Source organism: Alosa alosa, chromosome 14 (assembly GCF_017589495.1).
Source record: "Alosa alosa isolate M-15738 ecotype Scorff River chromosome 14, AALO_Geno_1.1, whole genome shotgun sequence".
NCBI lineage: Eukaryota > Metazoa > Chordata > Actinopteri > Clupeiformes > Clupeidae > Alosa > Alosa alosa.
This window is the reverse complement of record NC_063202.1, coordinates 31,658,872-31,678,923: the sequence shown is the minus strand read 5'-3', so window position 1 is coordinate 31,678,923 and position 20,052 is coordinate 31,658,872. Positions and strand designations below refer to the sequence as shown.

Here is a 20,052-nt window from a genome sequence, read left to right as displayed (position 1 = left end):
TTTGCCAGCTCCATTTAAATGGATAGTCAACACACAAACTCTAACATTGTTTGTGCCACATGTATAGCACAATATTAACAATGATAAGTAGACTATTAAGTTGGTATAAACAACCTTCATTCCTTTGGAAATAGAAGCATGTAATGAGATGATGCTAGCTAGATATTTTCTGTTTGCAATTATGAACCTGGTAGCCACCTAGCTATCTGAGTGGAATATATTTTAATTGGCACATGATATGCCAATTGAAATATATTCGCCACATGATATGCCAATTAATATATTACGTTGTAAATGCTTAGTTAAAGGGAAACAAATTATTGAAGACTTCAAGACTCACCAATTCCATTACACAAATGCAAAGACCACTCTTCATATTCTATCACAGTGCGTGCAGCCTGTCAAAGTGCTCCCTTGTAGTGAATGTGACCGGCATAATTCACCTTTGTTATTAAGTGTGGTTCTACACACCGTTCATATTAAACACAGCACTTTGTTCTGTCTGTAGTTACTTCATGTAAGTATAACTGTTCAGGGATCGCGGTCCCTTTAAATGTTATGAACGTGTGATGACGTGTAGGCCCATGCCTGTTTTGTTGCTGGACAGCGCCATTTTTGATTTCAGTGTGTTTCCTATCAAAATAAACGACACACGCATTTGTGTGCTCAACGTGATAAATTGTCTCTTGCGATTTACTGCAATTTCCACACCCTCACATTTTATAAATGGTCAGTAGTGGAAACTGGATAACTCAGCAATCTTGTCTAGCGTTGTTTTTGTTGTTCTCATGATTTCCCTTTTAAAAGTTTATCATATTAAAAAGGAGAAATCCATTATCAATAATGACAAGCCAGCTGGAACCTGCCGCGCGCTCAGACGCGTTCCCAATTAAAACGAGTAAGATAGATAGATTGATTATTGATCCCGAAGGAGAAATTCAAGGATAACGTTGAAGTTAGATCTAATACATAATGGAGACTGAGAGAGTACCCAAAAAGTATCATCCTTATGTAATCTGCTGTTGGTGCGTTTTGACATTGTAAACATTCTCTAAGAAGAGTGAAAAGAAGTTTGCAGTAAAGCTACTCTGGCTAAATTGTGGTGCTCCCTGAGCGGGTCTGTAGCCCCATGCCTGTTTTGTTGCTGGACAGCGCCATTTTTGATTTCAGTGTTTTTCCTATCAAAATAAACAACACACGCATTTGTGTGCTGAACGTATCCAGAGACACGACACGACCATGACCGCGAACGCTGTTACCCTCAAACTCCCCGAATTCTGGGAATCGTCGGCGTCGGCATGGTTTGCCCAGACTGAAGCGCAGGTCGCGTTGCCTGACATCACCGCGGATACAACAAAGTACTACTACGTTGTGTCAGCTCTCGGAAATTCAACAGCATCCAGAGTGGTGAGTCTTCTTAAAAACCCTCCGGCAACTGTGAGTATATAGCACTCAAAGCCCACCTGTTGAAAACTTTTGAACTGTCAGACGCTGAGAGAGCCAGCAGGCTTTTCTCCCTTCAAGGACTGGGTGACCGCAAACCATCTGAGCTCATGGACCGTATGCTGGATCTCTTGGGTGAGCACGGACCCGATTTTCTTTTTATCCAACTTTTTCTGCGTCAGCTACCTTCCCAAGTCAGGGCTGCACTAGCCAACACCACAATCACTGACTGTCGGAGGCTGGCTGAAGAGGCTGACAACCCAGTAAACAAAATAAAGTCCTGGCGACGTCCCCTAAAGGTCCCCTGGCGAACGTCACCTCCTCGACATTGTGTAGGGTTCCCTTGACGTCCCGCGGACCTCTGGAGGTCTAAAAGACGTCCCTGAGACTTTGAGGAGACGTCCTGTAATGGTCACAGCGACGTTATGCGTGCAACGTTTATATTTACGCGATCGTAAAAAAAACATGAATCTGATGTAGCAGTATTTCAGTCTATAGGCTTCACCACTGTTAGGAGAGAGGTTGTCGAACACGCAGTTATGATTTGTATGGCAATTACTTGATCAATTACACTTACCTCATGTTTTCACGACGTCAGTCATGTATGAAATCACGTCCTCCTTGTGCATTACATTATTGACAGTAGACATGGACCTTTTATACCGGGCTAGGATGTGCTGCTTTCACATCTACGGTGTCTTTTTCATAATAAACTAATACAACGTTTTAATGGGCATATCCCGTAGCATATTGTTCAAAACAACATCAGAGTAGGCCTAGGCCTAAGCTAAATTGTTCAAACCATATTGTTTCAAAAAAAAAAAAAACCTAATAATAGCCAAAAATACGTAAATGAATCGCAATGCATGCTGGGAAGCAAAACTCAACATGAAATGAAGTACATGAAATATAACTTGAATGCATTGACGTTATATCCACTCTAAGGCGTTTTCTTGGACCTGTGATCAAACAGGCCTATCTTCCTGGAACATTGCAGATAAAGAAAAAAATATTGTTTTCTCTAGGCTATGAATGCTCTTTGTAGCCAACTTTAAGCTGAATAAATAGATTCCAGATGTTTCTATTCCATATATTTTTTTATTCATAAACAGTAAGGCAGAGATCTTCTGCTCCTCGTCAGAAATCTCATCGGATATGTGCACTCTTCTTTGCTGTTTCCACAAGGAGCTGCTGTGACAGAGGGGACAGCTATGTGTGACACTTTCAAACACGAGCATGCGTCAAATAAATTACAATGACATTTAAACAAGTCACGAAGAAGCAGTATCCTTAATTCTTCTGCAATGTAGAGCTAGATCGTTTTGCTTTACAAATTAAGTAGTCACTTCTTTCGCTAGGCAACCCTAAACAAATGCTACGTGGTCTGTTTTTTTAACATTTCTCTAGTTTTATTGCATCGTATTCAGCTCCAAAAGTCCTCGGTTCAGCCCCAATTCGGCCTTGTGTGTGTTTCTGAAAATAAAACAGATAATAAGTACGTGACTAGGTTAGATAAACCACTGCCTATTTAGAGCATGTTACATGCATTACGTAATGACGGTTATCTGAAGAAATGCGCATTGTAAGCTAGAAGCTAGAAGCTAAAAACAGCGACTTTGCTAACGTTACATCAAGCATCACATCAGCTATAACATGAATTTGATAAAATCCATTTCCTAGTTTGTAACGTTATACATTAACGTTAAACTCAAAATGTATGTGCTACATAATTCACATATCTGCAGTGAACCTAGCATACTTTGTTCATAGACTGCACAACTTCATAAACTGTATGATATGTTGCTTGAGACTATGGTAGGCTAATGCAGCTACTGCTAGAGACGTTAGGTAGATAGACACTTTATTCATCATCCCCAGAGGAAAATTACAGAATGTTACGTTATACGTTAGCAGCTGACATTATGACAACTTTTCATTCAGTTTCATTCAATTATTGAAAACTTTATCAGCTACATACACAGCCAAAAATGTTACTTACTTTCATCGGTGGCCATCAATGGTGCATTTCTTCCGAATGCTGTGGAGTTGACCCTCGACCTCAATGTTGATATGTGACGTGTAACGTGAAGTCGCGCATGGATGTGATGTCTCCGTCCTGCAGGCTGTAGCTGAGCCAGTCCATTAGACATTCTCTGCCAGTCATGTTTTTATCATGCCAAGTTTGGACCCAAGGCAGCGGGTCGGGAAATGCCAGGGCCGGTGCTCAGTAGTGGCCATGAGCGTCGGCCGCGTAGGCAGGCTGCTTTTCATCTGTGACAGCATCTCCGACGACGTTTCCTGTGCAACACGGGAGCACAGAGGAGCGTCCTGCCTGCATCCCGTTTGGACATGCTGACTGACAGCCACGGCCCCCCTATGGAAGCTGCCAATGGTAGCCCCATCCGCACGTATGGAACGAGGTACGTTGAATTATGTTTTCGGAGGACAGCGGTTTGGCTGGGACTTTGTTACAGCAAAGGTTGCCGTTTCCCTCCTCGGAGCCGATTTTCTGTGTGCACATGGACTGTTGCTAGATGTAAAGAACCGCCATTTGATTGACGCCGTCACATTTTGTTCTTATACGTGCACGCTCAGCGGGACTGACTCCATACGACTGTCTAGCATGCTCTCAGCCTCAGATGACTTCCACCGTCTACTTGCCGAGTTGACAGCGCTCACTCAGCCCACTTTCTCTGCATCCGCCGTGAACCATGGTTCGGAGCACCATCTCTCCACTACTGGTCCTCCCAGCGTCTACGCTCGCGCTCGGCGCCTCGACCCCGACCAAGCTTGCCGTTGCAAAGGCTGAATTTGCGAACGCCTGGGTATAGTCTGTCGATCCAACAGCCCGTGGGCATCACCCCTCCACATCGTCCCCAAACCGGGCGGCGGCTGGCGCCCGTGTGGCGACTACCGGCGGCTTAAGGAGGCAACGACACCTGACCGATACCCAGTCCCAAACATACAGGATTTTTCAGCTCACCTGGCAGGTAAGGTGATTTTTACCGAGGTGGACCTCGTTCGGGGATATCATCAGGTGCCGGTGCACCCACTGGACATTCCCAAAACAGCAGTGATCACGCCGTTTGGTCTTTTTGAGTTCCTGTGCATGCCATTCGGCCTTAAAAACGCCGGCCAATCTTTTCAATGCCTCATGGACTCTGTTTTACGGGACCTAACTTTTCTTTTTGTGTACCTGGATGACATCCTCGTAGCGAGCACGTCCAAGTCTCAACACCTGGCGCACCTCCGAACACTTTTTGAGCGACGGGCTAATTGTCAACCCCGCCAAGTGCCAGTTTGGTCTCTCCATCTGTCCTACATTTCAGAGTTCACTACGGACTTGCAACATGTTGCTGGTAAGAACAACTATGTGGCGGACTGCCTGTCACGGGCTGTGGCGGGGGCAGTCCATCTTGGCTTTGATTACCACCGCATGTCCGCAGATCAGACCACAGACCCAACTCCTGAGGACCTCAACTACAGGGCTGCAGATTGAGGACGTGGTTTTTGGAGATGCTGGTACCACGCTCCTGTGTGACGTCTCCACAGGCAGTCCTCGGCCAATCGTTCCCACAGGATGGAGACGACAAGTTTTTGATGCCATCCATGGTCTCTCCCACCCAGGTTCGAAAGCGTCACAGAGACTAGTTGCAGCAAAGTTTGTCTGGCACGGCCTCAAGACGGACGTTAGGGACTGGACTAACACCTGTGTTGAGTGCCAACGGGCCAAAGTACACCGTCACACTAAACCCCCGCTAGAGTTCTTCCCAGTTCCAGAGAGATGCTGGGCATCAGGACCGCGCCAAAGGAGGACTTACAGTCCTCATCCGCCGAACTTGTTTATGGACAGCCGCTGCGGGTCCCAGGGGATTTTGTCCCTAGCACCACGGTTCCTTAGTTTGCTACTCTCCAGCGGTCAACTCTATTGGACAATGTGAGGCTTTTCGCACGTGTCCCTACTTCCAGTCACGGCCTCCCTCAGTCGCACATTCCCATTGGGCTTCAGACAGCTGATTATGTTTTCACTCGCCACGATGCCCACAGAGGACTGCTACGCCCGCCCTACGAGGGCCCATTCCGTGTTTTGGAGGCAGGAGACAAACATTTTGTGGTGGACATGGGCGGCAAACCGGAGCGACTCTCCATTGACCACCTCAAACCGGCTCACTTGGATGTGGCCAGGCCCGTTGACCTGGCCCAGCCCCCACGACGCGGACGGCCTCCAGCTCTGCCTCCACCCCGTACTCCCCTCTCTCCCAAGCCTCCCACACGGCATGCCCCACACCCGTGTCCTGATGGGACACCTGCCGCAGTTGGGTCTCATCGACCTCCGGTACAGCCCAGCCGTTGTGGACGGTTAATACGCCCACCTCTCCGTTGACTGATTTTAACTTCTGATATGGTGAATTCTGGTGGGACGTGTGTAGTGAATGTGACCGGCAAAATTCACCTTTGTTATTAAGTGTGGTTCTACACACCGTTCATATTAAACACAGCACTTTGTTCTGTCTGTAGTTACTTCATGTAATTTACTGCAATTTCCATGACCATTTTATAAATGGTCAGTAGTGGGAACTGGATAACTCTGCAATCTTGTCTAGCGTTGTTTTTGTTGTTCTCATGATTTCCCTTTAAAAGTTTATCTTATTAAAAAGGAGAAATCCATTATCAATAATGACAAGCCAACTGGAACCTGCCGCGTGCTCAGACGCGTTCCCAATTAAAACTAGATAGATAGATAGATACCAAAGGAGAAATTCAAGGATAACGTTGAAGTTAGATCTAATGGAGACTGAGAGAGTACCCAAAAAGTATCATCCTTATGTAAGATGCTGTTGGTGCGTTTTGACATTGTAAACATTCTCTAAGAAGAGTGAAAAGAAGTTTGCAGTAAAGCTACTCTGGCTAAATTGTGGTGCTCCCTGAGCGGGTCTGTCCCTTGGTGCCCTACGCACAGTGTGAGATGCGCGTGGTGGTAGCAGCGGCACTGGACACTTTGTATAGCCTACTATTGGCCACGGACAACTAGACAAGGCCGAGGATACCCAAAATACGGGATGTCCCGGACAATTCGGGACGGTTGGCAACCCTACTTACATCCCAATAATGTTCGAATGACTGAATAAAAACATTTATCCTGCAGAGAAGTTGCTGCTTACATGTCATGAATCTTCATCTGTACTTCATGTTTGCCTCTCGCCTCATCACTTTTGTCATTGTGAGATGTATTTAATAATATCTTTATTCTAATTATGTTTCCCATTGTAATCGTATAATTTGTAATGTTTTGCATGGATGTGTGCTGGTGCGTTCATGGATGAGAGAAGCAGGGTGCGTGGTGTACACACTCCTATCACTGCGTTCTTGTGGTGTAATGCATTTTAGCTAGTGTATGATAGCAATTTTTAGACAATGCACCAGGCCCCCTCCTTAAGTTGTTAATTGCCACCCTTAGCATGTTACTCAAAAAAAGAGACGTGCAAGATAATACATTTTGCGCTGGGATAATAATCTGCTTTCCGCCAGGCACCGGTTTGCTAAAATAAGGCACAACGTATTTATATGGGAGAAATAAACATCTGATTAGGACCAATCCCTTAGCCCTTATTTAAATTATGAACCCAGTGTCTACAAACATCATGTCTTCCTAATATTCAGACATTGAAATTGTATTTTCCAACAAAATAAAGAGAAAAATAACTTTGTTTATAGTCTGTCCCCAGGTAGCATTCTGACATTGGGCCAACATTGGCCCAAGGTCACTGGTTGTGTTGGCCCAACATTGGCTGCTGACGGTGGCCCAATGTTGGCCCAACCATTTAATTAGACCATCAGCAGACCTTTAGCCAACCCAACCATATGCCAACTTAAAAAGCCTACCCAGCCAACCCAAAATACACCTTACCAACGCTATGCCAACCCAAAACCTACCTTTCTAACGTTGGCCCAACCATTTCATAGACCTTTTGCCAACCCCAACTCAGCCATGCCAACTTAAATAGCATACCTATGCCACCCCAACAATTACACCTTATCAACACTATGTCAACCTTCTAACCTTAAGCTGACTGCTTATTTCAGCAGAACACTCATCTTGATATTTTGGCCACCTTTATGGTTAGTACAGTAATTTAGAAATGACTTACTTGATCACAATGATTTTACCAATCTGCCCTGAACTTGTAATCTTAATAGTGATATAATACCAACACAAGATTAAGGGTTAAAATAAATACATTTAATAACAAACATTTGTGAGGACATCCTCAAGGGTTGATGGGTCATCAATCAGTTCTGCTCCTATAAAATAACAAATTACTTTTAGAAATGATTTTGTTTGCTCAAATATCATCGTTAGATAATTTGTCTAAACAAGAGATTACGAAATGTGTAATATTAATAATGTCTCCCAAGTGTAATAACATTCTCTTAATTATGTACAAATTATGTTCTCAGGTCACATATTTCCACACTTGTCAAATGGTTATTCACTTCAAGCATTAGATAAAAATATGAGACAAAAAGGTAAAACAACTTAGGACTATGCACTAATGACTAACAAACTTACCATGTCATATCAGACACTTCCTCGGATTCACTGCTCATGTCAGATGGAGGATGTGATGGGGGATACGTCTGCCTATCTAAATTGAGGAAAGAAATTCAAGTGAACTACTTACTATTTCACAATTGTGATAAAAGTCTGCAATACAGACATACAGGCAATTAGAAATATTTTTTGATTGATTGTTGAAATCTGTACCCTTTTCTGATCTCCTTTTTCTTCCTCCATTTCGGTCACAGCTGAATTTCAGCCATGTTTTGATTTTTTTCTTCTGCCTCCATTAAGGTGGCCCCTTGTTTTTTGGCAGCATCTGCGTGGGGAATTTGAGGGAATTGAATGGAGAGTGAAGGATAATATTTTGTGTAAGACAAACAGGAAGATATTAATTATTCCACCACCTCTTGTAATCAGTTTAAAAACCACTGATTTACTGGATGTGTACAGCAGGCTACCAATCAGAATGTGTGTAGAATAGACATTGAATGAAATTGTAAAAGAGCTGTAGGCCTACCCATCATCACACACAAAGACTTGAAAACGAGGTTTTGAGGATGCAGACGCAAGGCGTTACTTTACTTAAACAAATCAAAAGGCCACAGTGGGCAAACACGACAAAATGTATTTCTTTTCACAGAGCTTCACGCTGAATCCACAAATAATAATCGACAACACACACTGAGAGTCCAGGGTTTAAATAGGAATTTAGGATTAGGATTGGAAACAGGTGGCCACTGAACAAGGCGGGAAACTAAGAAGGCAAACTAAAATTCTGGGGAGGATGAACGGATTGGATCTGCATATGCTGGCTGGGCAGGAAGCCGGACTGGAGTAGCTGCAGGGACTGGAGCTGGAACAGAGGGCTGGGATAGTGTGGATGTGACACCTATGATGACTTTTTGCCCCCTGGCCATCCAGTTAAACATTTCCGCCAAATCATTGCTGATGGTTTCATGCATGATCCTCTAGATTATGTCTTTTGTTGCTGTCCCACCCAAACTCATGAGATTTTTTACCTATAAAATGAAATGGTTGTGCATACATGATTAAGCTTGTCAAAATGTGGAAAATAACTACAAGCACTACACAGTGCTATGGGCTACCATACACTCCCATAACAGAAGAAAAGTGGCATTGCAAGAAAGCTCACAATTGGTGCCTCCAAAGCTTCACTACTAGGCCACTACTAGGTCTGACTTGGCTTTTATCATCTGAAACAATCGGAGTTCTCTTTCTGAAACAGACAAAGTATATAACTTTATATAACATGTGTCTACTGTTTTGCATACTCGGCCTGTGATGTATCATATTGTCTCGTTCCTTTTGCAACTGACAACAATTCCAGTCTTGAACAAACAGGGCTGTGTGTAAATCTCTGTCAATTGTTGTGAGTAGCTTTGACACAACATACTGTAGATTGAGTTGTGGACAGGGAATAATAACTGTCTAATATTCCGCTTACCGTTATGCAGCATTAAAGATCTTGAGTTGACTGGTGATAATGCTGTTGGAACAGGACCTGAATGGTAATTCCGGTTGTTGGCAGTGGCTGTTGATTGCTGGCACTGGTGTTGGTGGTCTCGTTGGTGCTGGCTTAAAAGGTGGTATAGTTGGTAAGGGCTTAGTGTTGACTGTTGCTTTGCTGCTTTTCTTCCTGGTAAGGTAGAACACAAATGTCAAGTAAGGACCATTTTTTGCCTACAGCATCTGAACCTTGAGCCTTGAGCTCTAATAAATGGGGTTCTCCATTTATCAAGTTAGGCTATGTCTACTGTATTACACTTTGTATGTATGGCAATGTGCTTACTTACTTTGTCGGTATGTTTTTAACACATTGTGTACTTACATGTATGTGGAGCTGACTTGATGAGGCCATGTCAGATAGGGCGGCATATGTATCAAAACCACTCGCTGGGCCATATGTTGAGGATGGTCTGTTGGACAAATATTCATATTTCAAAACCTTGTGGACAGCTTATTAGATTTATGTGAAGAAAGAGAACAGAAAAACATACTGTCTTATACGCCCACTTTCTTCATCTGTGCTGAGGAGACCTTTAAAAACTGGGTAACACTTCTTGACTGGTGAGTTCATAACACATTCATAGCAGCTGTCATAAACTGCACATGCAGTATTCATGACTGTTTCATGAGACATGACTCCAAACCTTTCATGAATGTGGAAGACAGAACGACGACAACTTGTCAAAATAAAAGTCCAACAATCGCAAAGCTTGCCGTTTTTGTTCCAAACCTCTTACCTGATCACGTCACATCTGAGTCACTGGGCTACTCCAGTGCCAAAATCACAGAACATGGTCAAGAAAATAATTTTTGTTTCATAAAAATGTATTTGTTTTATGATGTAACCTTTGTAGATGATCTCATCTACTGGAAATGTCCAACCATTCCAGGTTACACAAATACGGGTCAGCTCAATGTGGGCTAGTTTACCTCCCAGTGTTAAACTCAGTGATTACGAATACTTCACAACTTGTATAGTAAAGTGACATTCGATGTAGACTCCATAAGATATTCATGAAATATTTACAAAGGCTGGGGAGATTCAATTAATGGTATCCAGGTTACACAAATATGGGTCAGCTGAGTTTGCAAAAACAGCAATGCTGCTTTGCAATTGTTGGACTTTTATTTTTACAAGTTGTCGTCGTTCTGTCTTCCACATTCATGAAAGTTTGGTATGAATGTTGAGTCATGTCTGATGCTCAAGAGACAGTTCCTACTTGCCTCAAGCAGTCTGTTATTGTTCCAGTACCGAAAAACAAAAGTCCATCATGTCTGAATGACTACCGCCCAGTAGCCCTGACGTCTACAGTGATGAAGTGTTTTGAGAAGCTTGTGAAAAACATTATCTGCTCATCCCTCCCTGCCTCCTTCGACCCCCTCCAATTTGCTTACAGAGCCAACAGGTCTACAGAGGATGCCATCTCAAACCTCATGCACACCACCTTAACTCACCTGGACGAGGGGAATGGGAATTATGTGAGGATGCTGTTCATTGACTTTAGTTCAGCATTCAACACGATAGTACCTCTCACCTTGGTCACAAAGATGAAGGCCTTAGGACTGAACACCACCCTGTGTCACTGGATATTTGACTTCCTCACCAACCGTTCACAAGTGGTTAGAGTGGGGGTCTGACATCTGACTCATTAACCATCAGCACTGGTGCTCCCCAAGGCTGTGTTTTGAGTCCACTGCTGTACAACATCTACACACATGACTGCAAAGCCAACAGTAGTCATACCTCCATCATCAAGTTTGCAGATGACACAGTGATCTTGGGCCTGATTAGTAACAACAATGAACAGTTCTACTTGGATCAGGTTGATGAGGTGGCACAGTGGTGTCAATCTAACAGCTTGACACTGAATATCAATAAAACCAAGGAAATGGTAGTGGATTACAGAAGGCAGCAGCAGAACTACAGTTACACCCCACTAATGATCAGCGGGCAACCTGTAGAGAGAGTCACAAGTTTTAAATACCTTGGTGTCCACATTACTGAAGACTTAACATGGACTGTTAACACTCAATATGTTCTGAAGAAGTCCAGACAACGACTCTACTTCCTTCGTCAGCTAAGGAAATTCAAAGTTTCTACATCCATCATGAAGGCCTTCTACACTTCAGCGGTTGAGAGTGTTCTAACTGGTAGCATCATCACCTGGTATGGGAACTCCACAGTTAGAGATTGTAGTACTCTGCAGAGAGTAGTGCGCTCAGCTGAACGTACTATAAGAACTCAACTCCCTGCTCTACAAGATATCTTATTCCAGAAGAGTACTCCTAAGAGCCCAAAAGATTCTGAAGGACTCTTCTCATCCTAACAATGGATTATTCCTACCGCTGAAATCAAGAAGACGCCTATGTAGTCACAAAGCCAGAACTGAGAGACTCAGGAGAAGTTTTTATCCCCAGGCCATCCCAACTCTGAACTCACACTATACTGACTTTGCACTCATTCACTCCTCAGCACTCATGACCCCCCCCCCACACACACACACACCCACACACACCTACAAGACTTTTAGCACTTTTACATCCCTCTCCCTATGCTACAGACCTTTTATTTATTTTCTTATTTCATCACACGTCAAAACACACACACACACACACACACACACACACACACACATATCTGACTTTCTCCAACTTTTGCACACTTTTTATTTATTATAAATAAATCCATCTACCCATGTCCTTGATTGCCTAGCCTTTCTGCCTCCTCTACATACTTGCTGCACACTGCGCCCCACCCCACATACACAGCACATTGTCTTCAGGATCTTCTCCAACACACATCCTCTACATACTTACAGCACACTGCCCCCACCTACCCACACACACACTACACACACACACACACACAGTCACTGCTCCACTCCCCTCCCGCCCACACACACATCTTCACTGTCATCACTCACATACATTACATACAGTACTCTGCTTGCAATAGTAATAGTTATTTATTATTTTTGATTTCTCCTCCATCTACCCATGTCCTTGATTGCCTAGCCTTTCTGCCTCCTCTACATACTTGCTGCACACTGCGCCCCCCACACACACATACACAGCACATTATTTCATCAGGAAGCTTCTCCAACACACATCCCCAACATACTTACAGCACACTGCCCCCAATACACAGGACATTGTCTCATGAGGAAGCTTCTCTAATACACATATTGCACACTGCCCTCTCCCCACATACACAGCACACTATCCCATCTCCCCTGTCATCCCCCCAACACACACACCAAGACCCCTGGCAGTTGGGTTAGCCCCTTGAGCCGTGGATCTGCCCAAGGTTTCTTCCTTCGTAGGGGAGTTTTTCCTTGCCCCTGTTGCTCTTGGGTGCTCCTTGTTGGTGCCCCCCACCCAATCCCAATCCTCCCCCACCTTTTTTATGCAGCCCTTGCCACTTAATCTACAAATAGGCTGACACCAGACATAATTTCACTGCATTTCTTACTTCCAGTAACTATATGCATGTGACAATAAACTTCCTTGTATCCTTGTATGAAACAGTCATGCATGCTTTATGTGCAGTTTATGACAGCTGAATGTGTTATGAACTCACCTGTCAAGTAAAGTGTTACCGAAAAAGTTTTTGCCTTAATTCTCATAGGTCTTACACACACACACACACACACACACACACACACACACACACACACACACACACACACACACATAACAAATGTTACACAAGGGGGAAGAGAAAGAAAAGGTGTGTTGCCTTAAAAAGCAGCACTGACCTCATATGGGGGCCTACCCATATGCACTACCTCCGTCTCATTACTCTCAACAAAAATTACTAGGGAATACATGAACAAACACAACATATTAGAATTATTTACATGATCATGAATATGATTGAACATTTTTTGTCCTAAATATTTACAACTAAAAGACTGTTGATATTAATTTTGTCTTTGTTATCAAAATCATTCTGCATGTAGCAGTGGGTATGCCACAAATCCATCTTTGTAAGGCAAAAGAACAGCCTTTGAAACAAATTTGGCAGGAATTATGGAAAATGATGATGAAAGGTCTTTCACAAAGGATATCTGAAGACTTAAAGAATCAATAGGGTATGTGAAAAAAGATGAGTTGTGTAAGAATTTAAGACAGGCAAGGTAAGATTTGACCTTGTCTTTTAAAATATTTTTACCAACATAAACAGTGCCATTGAGATGGACGTAATTGTCTCCTTTAGTAAGGCTAATCACAGTTCCATTGTTAACGTAACGCTTATACTGTTTGAATTCATAGGGTAGGGTATCTAGTGGATAAGGTCCATTCCTGTGTTCTTGATAGCAACCATCCTTACACACTTTCGAACTGTGTTTTTGACGTTCTTTCTCTGTCGACCTTCTGATGGCCTGCTGAAGAGGCTGGGAGGGGCTCCTGATCTTTTTATCTTATGGAGGAAGTTTTCAAAGGGGAAGTATGAAAAATGATCCAGCGCACCAAACTTGTGCGCGTCATATATGCATAACAATGAGAAGGCAGCAGATATTTTTACTTTTGACTGCAATGTCGAGAAATAAGGGAGGAGGGGAGTTATACATGGTTAACAATGAACACAGTCGAATAGGAATATTGTTTAGTTTATTGGAAGTATAATACAATTAATGAATCAATTTTATATAATAAAATATATTAAATCAGTTAATCAGTGATAACTCCCAAGACTGGAAATGTCCAAAGATGTAATACCCATGTCATGTTACCCAAAGTCAAGTCATTAATGGTAAAACAGCCAACATTTTTTAACCTGAGTGCATGGTTATTGCTGTCAGAGTGGCAGTGGTAAAACAGATGATAATGAATAATTGATCCTAGCCTGTGTTACTTTGTGTCAGTAATTTACACAATTATTCTGAGACTTTTAGATGGCGGCTGAGGTTCTTGCCAGAACTAAGCAGTCCTGGCCACTAAAATGTAGCATAATCTATCTGGTTACCAACTTCAGGAAAGCTAACATAATCAGATAATGTCTTTATAGTGATTTTCTGTAGAGATGATATGCAATTTAATCAGTGTTACTTAAAGTAGTCTGTGTTACTTAAAAATTGACGACACAGGTCTGGGTTGACTCCCCTGGGCTTGTCTCCGCGTTGAAGAACGCTATTAAAATTTGTCTCCTTACAGTAATTCCAAATGGAGACACCTTTGACTGAGTAGATTCCAGTGTAGTTAAGAGCAGGTAAAAACTTGAGGATGGCTTGCGAAAGAATAGTTCTTTATTCTGGATGTAACAACAGAGTTCTGGTATCCCTGTTGTACGCACAGCACAGCACAGTGTTGCAAAGCTAATCCAAGGTAATCAACAAAACAAAGATCTAGAAACTCCTGGGTAATTATAATGCCAGAATATACATTCATGTCTGGGGTCAAACTAGAGGGCGGGGGGGAGTAGTGATATGGCCTTATTCAATTAAGATGTCTCTTGTGGGGGAATGATTAGTTAGGTACATAAGGTGACAACATTCTGTCTGCTTGCAAATAACGTCCTGTTCCCGTCATTTCTGTGGTCTTAAACAAAGAACCAAAAGAATGGCATACAGAAAACCACTAAAATCTAACACCGGCACCCACGATTTTGAAAGGCAATGACTTTTGGCATGGAGTTTATTGTTTGTTTTTCTGTCTGTATCATTAACTGCCAAAACTCGTCTCTTTAGAGTCTCTCCCTCCTGTGTCCCTAATTTGAGTGTTCTGAAGTCCTCCACTGCTTCTCTGCTTGGTTACCCGCGTTTAGCAAACAAGCGAACCTCAGCTTCACCAAACAATATCCTCACGTCGTTGTGGCCAGCTGGACTTGTCAAGGGGCAAGAGCATATGAATAAGGTCATCATTTGGCATGCGGGCAGTCAAATTGTCCACAGTCGCTTAATACAACTGATGGCCATTTATTTTCCCAAAAATGCTCACACCTTTCAAGTCAAGATTGCAGCCACACCCATATTTCAAAGTGTCACATACAGCTAATTTCAATCTGTGAGTTAAACAGTGAATTAATTTAATTTTAATTTTGGTGAATTCACATTTGAGTTTAGCAATGACACCAGATTTGGACCCTGTTAAAACAGGCCCCATCAGAATGAGATTTATGATGAGATTTATTTGTAGAAACTCATCCAAGCCAGCTTCATTCAGACTTTTTCTCAATGCATTGTAAATGCAACTGGCATTAGTACCCTCTTTCAATTCAACCAAATCAAGAAAAATGTTGTCAATACCACCATCTCCTGTAACATTGCACCTAATGAAAAGGATCATGGCCTAAACACTGTACTCTCATCTTATAGAAATGCGGGAGTTCTTCTCTTTGATATTTGTCACCACTTTTTTCTTCATTTCTTTGGCAATGTGGTCCACAAATATGGCACAAGAATGGTCTGACCGGTGTGCATTCCCCACCACGGCACCATTCAGTTCTTGAAACCTCATGAGTGAGGGCATCTTTCTAAATCCCAACCTTTCTTCGGCAACTGAATATGCTAAATGAGCTGGCCTTTTCTTTAACTAAACTTGCATTAATTTGAATGACATTTTTGGGCAGTTTCCTTTTGCCTCTGGTGCGCAAGCTCAGTAGCCCTTTGGTGGGATGCATTCTGTGTTTGTAGATTGTTTTGGCCAGTGTCTTTCTACACTATTCCATTAATTCATTCATCAGAGAAATGCATTCCTTGACCATTGTCCAACAATAACAAACCCTTTGAATCTCTGCATGTGATGCATCCTATTTTTCCATCTGTTTTGTATAGCCTTCCAGCCCTGCCACTGCTCGCTTGTCCAGCAATCATGTGTCATACCTGTCCTCTCTTCTGAACCATTTTATCCAGTTTCAGTCTCCCCTGGCCAGTACGAATGAAACATAATGGGGGACGAAGGGAACAGTTGAAGCTACAGTATGTACTTCCCTCAACTTCAATAATTGACAACATATACAATCAATAGGTGTTATTTATGATATATTGCTGACAGGCTATACGTTTTGCCGTCATTGTGAACGTCGTTGTCTGCAGCTGCCTCTCGGTAGGCTACATCTCTGTATTTCAGCAATGTCAACATATCAGGCATCAATAAAGGTGATGATGAAACATTATCCCATTGTTCATTATTTTATAAATATTTCAATATTTTGCTAAAATTGCCCTGATCTGGGGTGTCGATCTGTAGGCCTATGGGACAACAGGCAAAGATGTAGCCTAACGTACAGTAGGCCTACGAGGCTGAAACGTTAACTTCTTTTCTGTTCAAAACTCGGTTTACACGAAGACGATACACTTTCTTAAAAGCTGTCAAATTTGGCCAGAAAGGAGTCATATGTCTTTGGTGGTGTCTCGTAAGGAACCAACTTGTGTTCATGTCTTGGAATGGTTTTCTGAGTATGTTTAGAGGCCCCAAACGCGGTTAAATAGCATGCCCCCAAGGTTAGCATTATAGGTAATTTCGAAGCTCTGGCAGCCAGGGCAGATCTCCGGTTTGGTTGAATCGATTTTTGTCAGGTTTTTTGCTTCCCCCAACACGGGGTGACCCTATGGAGAACGATTTTGAGGTTAAAAATGGCAGGATTTCTCCTCAAGATGATCTCTTCAAGATGGCTTATGGACTGACTGACTGACTTTTTGATTTCATTTTGATTTTTATGAAATTACTATAAGTGACCTTGGGTGTCATGAAATGTGTTGTTATTGTTATAGTACTACGTACTATTACTTTTATTATGCTTAATGTAAGCTTTTAACTTTTATGTTAAAGGGACACCAGGCAACGTTTTCGTGTTAATTAATCATCTTCGTAAGTCGGTATATGGTTCAATGACTCATTACGAGGCGAATGAAGGCTCTCTTGTCCGCCCCTACTGCCTGTAGGAAGAATATCCCACTTGCAAGTTCGATGTATCCTACCCGCCGAACTTCAGTCTCACAAAGTCTCAGACATCGCGAGAAGCAGGATCAGTTTACATCCTGCATCCCCAGCACAGAGGCAGGCTAACGAAACGCTAGCGATTGTTGCAAACGTGTGTATAATGGCAGAGCTTGCGAATAAGCAGTGAAAACCCTTGATGGAAGATGCAAAGAAAAGGAAAAGAGCTTCAAACCGAGCGAGGGCTCGCACACGTATCGACACGTACAGACAGTAGGGGGAGCTTCGTAGAGAAAAAGCATCAGGCTTGCCTGGTATCCCTTTAAACTATTATTTTAATGAATACTGCAAGTCACTTTGAATATAGCCTAGCAGATTTTCTGCTAAAGAAACGTCTACTCATTTGGAAAGTGTATCACTCACTGCTTCACTTCTTTTGGTGTAACATAAAAAAAATGGCATCACTGAAGTTTTTCCACCTTGGTTAGTAACCTACCCACCTGGGGTCTATTTCCCAAGCATAGTTCCTAACTATGATAGCAAATGTAGATTTGACTTACGCATGAACAAACACTTAAGCTTCGATCATGTTTCACATTTAGATTATAGGCTAGACTATGCTATAGGCTATTTTCTTGAATTTCCCCTGGGAGATCAATAAAGTATCTATCTATCTATCTATCTATCTATCTATCTATCAGCTCTAAATAAAATGTATCTGTTATCTAAACGTAGCCTATCTGTAAAGTGACTAATATTGCCAACTCAGATTTGGCAGTGACGCTGCCACGGAAGATGCATCGTAGTTAGCAACTATGCATTTGGGAAACGCACCCTGTCTGGCCCATGGATAAATTATCTGGTCGTCTCGAACACAGATCGCCCTAAACTGGCCTCCTGTGAAAAGACATGTTCAAAAACAGCAACTGCTCGAGTATTAAAGCGGTCCTTTCTAACTGTTCGACCGGGGGAATTTCAAACCGGCAAAAACCGGGTTCCGAGTTGTCTCGAACGCGGCAAAACGACATACCGATTGACACATTTCCGCTGTATTTCCTTATTGCAAATGTTAGCGAAGTGGTCTGACAACATTCTGAAGTTTTCTCTACAGATTTGGTTTGCATTGCTTTGTTAATATCAGGTTCTTCGCTGCATCATCGAGGTTGAACATTTTGAACAAGGCACAATTACGCGATTATATTGTGGTCACTTGAGGTGACAACAAGACTTGTGAAAAAGTTGAGTGGAAAAGTTGAGTGGACATCATAATAGGTGGTTTTCTCCTTACACAATATTTTGAACTTACACAATTCTCATTAAAGGAATGGCACATTCAAGAAAAAAAACGAAAGAAGATGATGACCTGCGAGGAGCAACTGGGGGTGAAGGTAGGCAAGCTACTGTAACGTTAGGCTTTTCATTATTCACTAACGTTGAATTTCCTGAGTTCTTGATGTGAGTGCCATGGCTAAACATTTCTCAGACCTAGGCAAAACGGCTAGCCTACATCTATGTTTAGATCGATCTGAAATGACAGTAACTTATTATTAGTATTATATATAAAAAAAGAAATAAAAGTTTAAATGTGAGTAAGCCAACGTTGGATCCGATTCGGAAACACGATTTCATCCCCCCGGAATTCCCGTTCCCTTTACGCCACTGAATACCCTTTTAAAATAATAAACAGAAACATCTTTATTTGCATTCACAGCTCTCAAAATGGTTGATATAATACCTATATAGCCTCTTCATGTTTCCACAATGATTCTAGACCGCACCTTTTTAACAACAATCCGGGCTGTATGTTTTGGATCATTGTGTGGTTTAATGGTCAAATGCCGCCTATTGGGGCAGGTCTCTCGACAGACTGCCTGATCTTTTCCTCCAAAAATCTTATTGTAGCCACTTGTTTTAGTGTTACCATTTACTTTGAGAAGGTCACCAGGTCCCATTGTCTTAAAAACACCTAAAACTAATACATTTCTATAGCTATTCTCCACTTTTATCACCCCATCCCAAAATGTATCACTTGGTCATTATGGATGCTAATCATGGATCACTTCTCTCCAAGCATGCACAACTCAGTTTAACCTTTAATCCAGCTTTCGCTGGATTGGACCACCGCGCGCGAGTATAAATGGTTACGGCGCTCCCGTGACGTCACATGACAGGTCGGGAATGGCGAGTATGTAAAAGACATAATTAAAATATCCTGTTGCCATGGCGCCGCCGCGTTCGGACGCCTTTTTGGTTGCTCCGCCTAATTTGTGCTTATATTTCCTCTTTTACCTTTTATTAACCCCTACTTTTTTGCACTTTTCCACTGCACTGATTACGTATGATGGCGTTACACTCAGAAACATCGGAAATGTACGACGGAGTATTAGGGCCACACATGAAGAAAAAAAATATTTTTGCCATGGCGAGATTAAACTCGACATGTTGACTTTAAAGTCAGCATGTCGACATTAAACTTCGACATTTAGAAATAAAGTTGAAATATAATATCTACTTTAATCTCGATGTGTCGACTTTCAGATAGATTGCGTCTTGTCTGTTAACTACTCATTGCCGTCATCGTGAAGTGCTGTATCTCGCGGTTGGAAATACCATGCACTATGCCGCTTAGTATATAGCTA

General features: G+C 42.4%; 1 protein-coding gene and 1 long non-coding RNA gene across 3 annotated transcripts in view; one reads left to right on the top strand and one right to left on the bottom strand.

Annotated features, from left to right (window-relative positions):
* Positions 1 to 7,668: 7,668 nt before the first annotated feature.
* Positions 7,669 to 8,664, bottom strand: LOC125306991. Its single transcript, XR_007195634.1, has 4 exons — positions 8,523 to 8,664; positions 8,210 to 8,321; positions 8,015 to 8,090; positions 7,669 to 7,746 (listed from the first exon to the last, which is right to left on the bottom strand). It is a non-coding gene; the product is annotated as an uncharacterized LOC125306991 (long non-coding RNA).
* Positions 8,665 to 18,447: 9,783 nt separating this feature from the next.
* Positions 18,448 to 20,052, top strand: part of zgc:153993 (uncharacterized protein LOC767645 homolog) — a 42,227-nt gene continuing 40,622 nt past the window's right edge. The window contains exons 1-2 of one of the 2 annotated variants that reach the window (XM_048262670.1): positions 18,448 to 18,651; positions 18,736 to 18,801. In XM_048262670.1, the coding sequence (XP_048118627.1) occupies positions 18,738 to 18,801 (64 nt within the window). In that variant the 5' untranslated portion in view covers positions 18,448 to 18,651; positions 18,736 to 18,737. Of the gene's footprint in view, positions 18,802 to 20,052 lie in introns of both variants that reach the window. The other variant, XM_048262669.1, reaches the window with a different exon arrangement.